At 45.1% G+C, this 10,470-nt stretch overlaps 1 protein-coding gene across 1 annotated transcript; it reads right to left on the bottom strand.

Annotated features, from left to right (window-relative positions):
• Positions 1–1,730: 1,730 nt before the first annotated feature.
• LOC124158244 (circumsporozoite protein-like) lies at positions 1,731–2,267 on the bottom strand. Its single transcript, XM_046533435.1, has one exon. The coding sequence runs from the start codon at positions 2,265–2,267 to the stop codon at positions 1,731–1,733; it is 537 nt and encodes a 178-aa protein (XP_046389391.1).
• Positions 2,268–10,470: the final 8,203 nt, after the last annotated feature.

Below are 10,470 nucleotides of genomic sequence, written 5' to 3'. Positions count from 1 at the left end.
GAGAGAGACAAAGACAGCGTCATTAGCGTGAGTTGAAAGGCATATTAGGGGATATTAGGGTCAAAATTTCTATTCGGTGACGACACATGTAGAGTGCCCTCCACAAAGAACGTGATCATACATCGGGAATCTGATTTTTTAAATCTCCACCACTCCAGAATTTGAACTCGGGCCGACGGAGTGGGAAGGCTAAACAATCGTTACTGCAACAACGCGATCCCACACTGTTTCACGCATTTGAAAATTTTCTGATAATGCCTCCACCCATAGACCGCATGAAATACAAGCTGAAAAGGGAAGAGATGCTATGGTTGGGATGGCGTCAAGAGGGTGGAGCGCAGGAATGAGTGCAAATACGAATCGGGCTCGGGCAGCCAAGAGCAGCGGTGGGGCCCTGTCCTCGATTGTCACCCATGATTTGACTACCCACCGTTGGGCTAGATGAAGAAGGCAGTATAAGGCATGCCTGAACGGACGGAACGAAACTTCTACCACCATGAGACCCGGTGAAAAACTCGAAAAGAATTCAAGGTCTGGGAAAGCCCTAATCGGCATGGAAATTGAAAATAACTCAACTTTGAAAAGATTCCAAGGATTGTCAATGACAGCGACTCAATCGTCAAATGTACTGCACTCAGTGTGCGAAAGACATTGAGGCCATAGGACTGATATTTCTTCAACTTGAAAGTGTATACTTATACGAATGTACTCCTAATAATTTACAGTGTTTTTAATCTTTTCGAAATGGGTGTAAAATGCAGAGCATCGATAAAATGTCTATTATCCGTTCAAGGTGCAGAAGGATGCGACAAGAGAAGAAAGTAGAATGAATGAGGTCGGGAGACTGAGGGAGATGGATGAGTTGAGTTCACTTTAAAATGATTGTGTTGGCCAACTCTCTCAAAGACCGCACCAACCCGAATCCCTGCTACTCTTCCCCTATTCAAGACATCATTGTCATTGCTAACCATCAGTCTCAGCTTCCGCGCGCAATCCATTAAAAAGACAACCTGAGTAGGCCCGCTCTTTCAGTGAAGGGGAAACACGTCTACAACAACAATGTCCCAACGCGAACCTTTCTAAAAAAGCGAGTGGTGCTGAGGAGGATTTGGTGCACCTGCTGCCCTTTGCCTGAGCGATAATTTAGGAGCAAGTAATGAGGCATGAGACTGCTGGAAATCGACATGCTATTTTCCAACGTATTTTTTTTTCCTGGGGAAAAACAAATTTCTATAATACCTATCCGTTCGTTAAAATATCTCACACATGTTGTCGTTTTTCGCAGATAGGGGGTGCGAGTGTAGCATGGGGTTAATATAAAACCGTTAAAGTTTCAGAGTTCACTTTAATATATTCCTGAAGTGTAATAAAACTGCGCTTAGTGACCTCAGCCTGACATCAATGTATTTCCACATTCCCACAACATTTAGAATTACGCGGTTTCAACGCATATATTCCGGTGAAAAGATACTTTCTTCGGCAAAAATCCTATGAGATGTCTCTGAACAATAAGAGGTTATTGTTTTTAAACAATCAATTCAAATAAACTCTTGTTATATTTATTTATATTGATATGTTATCGGATAGGACTTGTGAATCGGGTGAATGAGTAGCGACATCCTAATCTAGTAGATAACATCCGAGGAGCATGTCAAATAAAAGAAGAATAGATAACAAACGGGAGGATCTACATCTAATAGAAGCCATGGGAGACGAGCGGGGGGAAATAGTCAGAACATGATTGGACATGGCGCGGTCGGGCCTTTATCCCGACATAGCGCGGTCAACGAGGCCCTGTGAATGTGAGTGAGATTGTGTCGTACCGGGTCCATGAGTCCGGCGAGGGGCAGTGCGGGTCCCCCGTCTTCGGCCGTCGCACCTTGCGCCACCAATCGGTCCATGTTTTTGAGCGCGCCCTCGACGGGCGGCCAGTCCGACTTGAGGGAGAAGTTGAGCACGCGGTTGGCCATCTCCCGTAGGTTGGCCAGCAGGTTGGCGCCGGCGCTGCTGGGCTTGGCGCCCGCCGGCTGATCCTCCCCGGCGCCATCCTTGCCCTCCTTGCCCTCGTCCTTCCCCGCCGGGGCCCCGGGGGCCTTGGGGTCGTCGCCACTGCCGCCGCCCCCGGGGCCTCCGCCGCCTCCCGCCCCGCCGCCCCCGGCTCCTCCAGCGGGGGCGGTGCCCCCAGCGCCGCCCCCGCCGCCGGCAGCGGCCGCACCTCCGCCCCCATTACTGCTCTTGGAGGTCTTCTTGCCCCCGGGCCGGTCCATGCCGACTCAATCCGATTGTCGTCCCCTCCCCTACCCCGCTCTCCTCCTCAACACATGCATTGCAGCGAGCATCATCGCCACTGTTGGCCACGGACGGCGGTGATAACAACGCACTACGCAGACACAGACGACAAAGTGCACTGGCCTCGGAACGGGACTCAGGACACGGGTAAAAGAGCGCACAGGTGAAGCATCAAAAGCAGGTTTCCCCAGCACTCACTGTCTATGTCCTGCGGAAGAATTCTGTTCTAGTCACAGTACCCTAGTGGACACAGAAAAATGCACTATTACTCTGCGTAAGATAACACTGATCTCATAGAAAATTTTCCCAACAAATATTTCCGAGCGCGAAGTGCATCGTTATGTGAAAGGGCGCTTTGTTTTTTTTCAACAGTCGCCTCAGGATGGATGGTCCACGATTTAAAATAACACTCGGTATACAATCCGTGTATCAATGCTAATTATGAAAGTTTCCAAGTCCTCTAGCCGGCTCTCTTCCTTGACGACTCCATCATGCTCAGCATTAACAAAACGAGATCCAACAGAGCGGGGGATTGATCCGTAGAACACACAATGACCCAACAGAGGAATTTAACACAAAAAAGCTTCTCGGATGTGTATTGATGCTGTCGAGCGAAATAAATGTTTCTCAGGCGAATATTTCACAGGAATCTTCCGGTACGCCGTCTACTCCGGGCGATAAACAGTTTTTCAGCAGGCTATAGTAATCTAATAGATGAATCTTTCACGGTATGCTTGTGCAAATTTTCTGTTCAGTGAACAAACCCTCTTGTTTTGCAGGAGAATCTTCCACTTACAAAATTCCGGAGAGAGGTCAATGAAATCACATAGAATACAAATAATACGGCCCGTAAATCAGAGCTAAACAAGTATGAGTTACTCAGCAGTGTCGACAATGTCGAAGTTAAAAATTAAAGGAGATTTTTGTTTAGGAAAAAAAAAAACAATAACAAGAAAGAACTTGGGAGAGGTCAAACACTTCTCAATATGAGCGGCAACACGAAAAAAATCACCGCCTTCGGATTGAAACCGATCGGATCGTCAATGAATATTCATAATTCTTCGCGAAGCCACCAGCGGAAAAATCCCCCACCCGAAATAAATGAAATGCGACACGCGCAATGAGTGCGTTGGCTGGCTTTCCCTTTCGTCGCCCGTGTATCACACTGATCCCACAACCCGACGCGATCGGCCCGGCACCACACCACCGTCTTCAAAGAGAACGAACAACTGGCAGGCGGGAACCCTCAGCGAATCGCGGGGCCATGCAAATCAGAGACTCCAAAGTGGCGGGGGGGGTGGAAGAGGGGAGGAGCGGTGGGGGTAGTCTCGGCACCCAACACTCTCTTAAACCCCTTCCACTTCTCGCTGCTGCTGCCGGCAGTTGGCAGGGGCGGGCAGACGGTCACTCGAGAAGCAAGGTAGTATTGGGGGGGGGGACCCCCTCCCCTTGCATGAGGCCACGTGAAGCGGAGCGGATGCCAACGCCACCTATACGTGGGACGATTACATACGTAATTAGGTGTTCCACTGATCCATTGAAGATATGACGTTTTCAGCTACTGAAAGATTTCAAGATTTTCAGGCAAGCAATTGGCGGCCTGAAAGTACTGACTTCTTTCAGCATAGGAAACTATAAAAACTTCTTCGATGTACCTTTGAGGATATTAGCCTGCATAAGCCTGCGCCTTCGTTACCGCAAAAATGCTGCGATAAAACAATAAGAGCCGAATCTTTGAAATGGAGAAACGACGGACTTTGGGAAATCTATTGTTTTCTAATCAAACACATCCAAATTGAGACTCGAGTGAAATAATCATAGCATTCACACAAACGACAAAAAAGTATACAATGATGTTATTCAAAGGCCACATAAATGTTTAGCTCTGCTTCTCATCAATTACCAATTGGGCAGAGATGGAGATTCATTCCTTGAAATAAACCACAGCGTGACCAAGAAGACCCCGTAATGAAAAGGTAAGAATATTAGGATGAATGACAAGGAATGCAGCGGTCGAGATAAGACGAAATGATTCGAAATTAAAGCATTTCAATGCATTAGTAGTGTAATGAAGAAGTTGGGCATCGAAAGAACTTGATCTGAGGTTATATTCATGCTAAAGCCAGTAACACCATCAAATTGGGTAAAACAGTGGAAGATGTTGAGCGCGATCAGAGACGAGGTATCCCCGGAGTACAGACACACGATTATTAAATTAGGCACAGGTACTGGAAGATGATGATGGAGCCATAATGGTCCTCTTTAGATGGCGAACATGGCGAACGCCGAGGATAAAAATGGATAATGAATTCAGCGGTGGAACTTGAGCAATTCGAATCTTATTTTGAAGCATTTTGAGCACCCGGGTAATAAAAAAATGGGACTGATCGTGGTGGATTTTTGTCAAGGAAACCACAACCATAACAATAGGGGAATCTTCTGTCGTTTTTTCCACCGCGCGTTGCTTAGAGAAGTCGCCACTCGCGTCGCTGATGCACGGAGCGCTCCTAATTTTGCGAAGAAATTAGCCATTAACGATGGCTGCTTACCAGAATTTATATTCGTGATGATATAATCCACCGAATGCATAAATTTTCCATTCTATTTCTCGGGATTGCAAACAGTTTAATGGAAATATTGAGAGTAAATGGATGTTTCCGCTCGGAGCGGATATTTTTGAGCACCAATTACAAAGACCGAAGTGTTAGCATAAGAAAGCTTCTACGGAATGGAGTGTGTACCCCTTCATGGTCTCCTCGAAGGCGAATAACTATGAGAGACAAAAGAGCAGAAAAGCGCACTTTTTAGGCCGAGATGAGGCGATGAGCAGTGCACGATGATATTGAAATATCGCGATGGACATTCACATTGAAGTATTCCCGTCAAATGGACTCAAGGCATATAAGAGGGCGTGACGGTTAGGTACAGTTGAATTAACCGTGGACTGTCGTGTTTATTACGAGAGGAATGTCTTGGATTTTGAATCCAAATCGAATGCAAACCCAACCGTGACCTCAAATGAAGTCGAAAAAATTGTATACGATGCCACCTACATGAGGCGTACCACATCGGCATAATTTATGAGTATGTACTATCCATGTCCGAATGGCGTAGGCACAGGTGGCTTCACAGACAATCGAGTGAAAATGTTGAGCGTGATAACTTTCAAGTTTGATGCTAGAAAACTGTGAATAAGGTTCCTGAACAGAGGGACCGTTTCTTAGTCACCGTCTCGGTTCAGTACATATTTGTGTGGTGTGAGGGTAGAATGGAGGGAAGTTGGCCAGTATTTGGAACCACCAACGGAGGGATAACACACACACAGACATATTTATATATGTATATTTGGACGGGGGGTGGGAAGGGGGTTGAGAAAAATCTGGACGGCCCAGGAAGTTTTACTCGTGAGGGGAGGGGGGTTGCATATTTTCTCCCCCCCCCACTCTCCTCTATGGAGGGGGCGCTGTCGTAGACGGGCACCACGGGGTGGGAACGGAACCAGCCAACCATCCCTCCTCGAAATATCCCCACCCCCTCATGCGATAGAATTCGGGGCAAGCAAAGCGGGGTGGTTGGGGGCGTTTATGGAAGCTTACGACTTTCTTAACCCCCTTCCCACACCCCCCCCACCCCAACGAGAGAGTGGAACAGCGGGGTATCCCGTGATCCTCTGCGCGAGGCCTACTACCGCGACCGCGGCGGTTTTTGAGTAATGTGTGTGGGTGGGGTGGGGTTGAGCTGAGGGCATATTCCCATCCCCCCTATAGCCCCCCTCCCCTTTCGCCCCTAAACAACTGAGCTGCGAGTGAATCGCTCATTTTGAACGGTTCATTGCCATGACTCGCTTGAATTGAATCAGATTATTCGCATGATATGACATGATATTTGGAGAAGGCCATTTTCGCAATGTGTAAGGGTATGGAAGGAGGTGTGGAGAGAAACCCGGCGTCTGCACTTGTTTGCTCTCAACGAAAAGCGCCAAGGGGTCTAAGGCTTGACGTCCCATCCGACGGACGGATTTTTGCTCTTGAATTGCCCGCCAGAAAGCACTAAAGCAGGGATCGAGCAGTCTCTTTCAGCGCCAGGATTAGAACGCGGACCCTCAGCGAGGAAAAAATATTATTCGTTTCAGGCTTTTCATCATAAAGCAAGTGGTTGTTGCTGTACACCAGAGGCGCCGCTAGAAATAAAGGCTGGGGGGTTTCAGGCGCAACTAATTCCGGGGAACCTGGGGGTACTGCATACTCGCCAGGGTAAGCGGGAGGTGCGGGGCGCTCCTCCAAAAGCATTTAAGATAAATGGTTCAAAATGGTGAGTTTTACGGCCTTCTGAGGGATATTTTATTAATCCTTACTCTATTCTACTAGTAATATTAATTCAATTAAGTAAAATACATTAAACTTAAAATTTTCTGTGAGCTCTGGGGGGGGGGGGTTATCCCCCAAACCCTCCCCCCTCGCTACGCCACAGCTGTACACGAGAATTACGTGGTTCATGTAAATTGTGTGGTTCTTGAATAATCGCCGAAAAGAGGCTAATTTAATCACGCGGAATGTAAGCTTCTCCATGGTATATGGCCCACACTTACCTTCTGGGCCTAACGCAGAGATAATAAAAAAATAACAGCAAATTTTACAACGACTTGGGAAAATAACTCGAAGGGCTTAGCATAAATATCATTTTGATCGCAAGGGTCTACTTGGTTTGCATAATAATTTTCGTTCATCTTGAACGATCTGAAAGAACGAATCGTTGACGCGAACCACGCCAAATGATTCACCGAAAGGAATCGAAATGCCGACTCCAGCAGCACACAGCCCAAGGGAGTGGGGGAGCCGTGATTTCGTCACGGCAGGTGAGCCCTCGGCCAATGGGGAGTGGCGGTGGGAGGGGCTTGCAGGGCAGGCAGCGCTGGTGGGAGGGGTGCGAGGCCTTTCGGCACGGGCAGTGGGATGGGGGATCCCTCCTCCCCTACCCACCCGCACCCTCCCTCACGTGCAGCCCTCCTCACGCAACTTCCGCCGCTCCAGTTACCGACTTTCGCCGCTCACGGCACGACCACACGGACAAGTGGCTGGAGTCGCCGGCCGATGCGCGCGCGAGCTGTCACGCCGCGCCGCCCGCACCACAGAGTGGTCCAGAATGTCGCGATGATTTTTGAGGTCGCTAATTACGAATCTGACCTTAAAAACATGGAAATTTTTCGCGAATACTAAAATTCGGCCCCTGTCAGGGGCGTAGCTAAGAATTAAAGCTGGTGGGGATTTTAGGCGCAACTAATACTTAGGGTTGTTTGGAGTTGCATACCCGCCAGGGTAAGCGGGATTTGCGAGGGCCCTCCTCAAGAAAAATTTTAAGATTAATGGTTCAAAATGGCGAATTTTACGACTTTCTGGGACGTATTTGATTAATCCTAACTCTATTCTATAAGTAATCCTAATCCAATTAGTGTTGCCGCGAGACTCGAGACGTCTCGTCTCGTTTTCGAGACGAGACTCGAGACGAGACCGTAGGGTAGAATTCGAGACGAGACTCGAGACGAGACCGCCTTTTGATGAGACGAGACGATACCACTTCCACGAGACTCTCGAAAGTCTCGAAATTTAGATATACGTCCTTAATTGATATTTGGTATAGTTGTATACCTAAAACTTAATCCTTCAGTTAAGACGAAATACATTTCACCTTTTCTTCAGCATTATATTTTAAATACAGCTGAATAATAATTTTCGATGGATTATCAAACTATAAACAAGAATATTTCCTGAAAAACCAATTTCTGAATATATGAGCGACACTTATGGAGCCAAGTAAGGGAGTGTTAATGGCTGACTGCTTTTCCTTGTTTCCTGGGATAATTAACTTGGATAATTGGAGCATTATTTTAATGCAAAAAAGTTCTGGCTAAACTTTCGAGAGCCACAGCCTTGTGTTACACAAATGTGTCACATTGAGTGGTCAACCTCTCGCTCGGTATCTTTTGCTTTGGGTATTTCCTGCATTGATTTCCTCTTGATTTCTTCAGTGTTCCAAGGTCTTTCTTCATGCTGCACTTGTGAAAGCATCAGTGTATCGTAAACAAAAGACTAAATTATACAAATATAAAATTAGGACGCATGACGAGACTTATTCCGCGTCGGTAAACAATACTGCACAACATAATAGATCGTAACGAGAACACCAGAAATCGTTTATGACTTTCGTAAATTCCAGGTTCCTTTTTCTTTCCACCGTTTTTTGGAGCAATCCATCACAGAATTCACGTTTATATTACTTCAGTAATATATTATAATGCGCCCTTCGTTTCTAAATTTTTCCTAAGATGGTAATGATGTATCATTTTTATTACAGCTAAGAGGATTCCTAAATTACCTTTATTTCGATCCCTTCAACTCCAACTCAACTTCAACTTTCAACGATGGTGAAAGGTTTTCACACGCCTTGCAAACTCCAGGTTATACTTCTAAGTAGGAAAAATATATTTAAATTCTAAAAATTTTACAATTATTGAATTTAATAAGAGATGTAAATGTGTTTATAATTATATTCATTAAAATTCTTATGTAGTTATTCAAGCTGAACTCCCCTGAGATCCTGCCAACTTCATTTTTTTCTTAACTATGAAGTCTGTGGTTTCTTAACTATGAAGTAAGTATCATCGGCACTAAAATCTCAATAAGCTGAAGAGTCATGGTATCCTCAATTTTTTATCTCACTCATTTGAAGATACTCGGAGAAAATGAATGTCGTGCCTCAGCATTTTATCTTTTCTGGGAGAAAAAATTCGAATCTGTTCATAATTGGTAGAGGGTATTTCGAGGTGGTACTAGTACCTTCGTGTATTGCGAACTCATTACCCTATTGGAGTCCCATCTCTAAGGCCATGTCCGGAAATATTTTACCTGTATGTAATTGCAAAACAATGTAGTTCGCGCGGCTGTTAGCTAATAATTATTTCTATGTATTGCATATTGTAAGAACTTATGGAGAGAAAGACGTACTTAAATTTGTTATAATTTTAATTAATTTTTAAAATTGGTGGTGAAAAAATGTGTCCTACACAGTTATGCCACACTTGCGATAATCCGGGAAAAGCCTATGGCGGGGGCAGGAGGCTGCTGTTGGCCGCACCGCGATATACAGGGATAAATATGTCACCATATTTTGTCTCCAGAAGGCGTGTGGGCATGTAGAAAATCAAGGATAAATATGCATCTGAGAGGAAAGAGTTGGTTCAAATGAAAAAACATCAACTCCGGTACAATTATTTACTATAACCTGATGCCTTCTGGAATAGTTTGCGCATCATAAAGCTCACGTAAAATTCCTTTAGTTTTACCATCATTTCTTTTGCCCAAAAATGATTTTCCCTTGGTATTCAATTAAAATGCCATCAGGATACCACCAAATAAAATCACAATATTTTTATTAGATATGTCTATCTGTTTTCACTTTGTAGAAATATCTGCTTCTTCTGCGTAGCTTATAATTTCCTTCTTTTATATCCATTAAGGTAACTTTTATTTTCAACTTCTTCCTCAGGAGTAATATTTGTACCACCAAGACCTCGCCATCAGATACTATCCCATCAGGACTAGCTGCCAAAAAAGTGAATTTTAATTAACAAAGACATCTCCGGGCAAAACTTTATTTTTGCTTGATCTCTCATATTTCCTGACGGCATTGGCATTTCCCCAATTTTCCCATCGGTTGCCTTGTTTCCTCTGAAGGAAGGAAGCAAACCATCGTCAGCCAATTTTGATGTTTGATTTCCTAAGATTACACATACGACCAAAGGAAGAGGCTTGAACCTCTACCACTTTTCTGACCGCCACGTCCCATTGAGCATTTTATCTCTAGTTTCCTTCTCTTAATTTTCACGCCACCCTTGTTTCATTTTTACTTATGACAGGAAATCACTCATTGAATCGTGGTTGGCCAAAGTTACGTCACTTTGAACATCACAAATGAGTCCATAATGATTGTCTGATCCCTTTATTCGATGACGTTTATTTTTGGATGTTGCAGATAAGTCCAGACACCTTTTCCTCATATATTCCTCATCCCTTTCTGAGGAAACAATTATTTTTGTATATCCTCGTCGGCTCTTGTCCATTAGTTCTTTGTGAAAAATGCATGTTGTCTTTCATATTGGAAGCTACTGATGCAACGGCGCACCTA

Source organism: Ischnura elegans, chromosome 4 (assembly GCF_921293095.1).
Source record: "Ischnura elegans chromosome 4, ioIscEleg1.1, whole genome shotgun sequence".
NCBI classification, from domain to species: domain Eukaryota; kingdom Metazoa; phylum Arthropoda; class Insecta; order Odonata; family Coenagrionidae; genus Ischnura; species Ischnura elegans.
This window is presented reverse-complemented; position numbering and strand designations above follow the sequence as displayed.

Excerpts from the sequence above, each read along its gene's own strand:
- LOC124158244 (XM_046533435.1), bottom strand. The coding sequence starts at position 2,267 with ATGGACCGGCCCGGGGGCAAGAAGACCTCCAAGAGCAGTAATGGGGGC.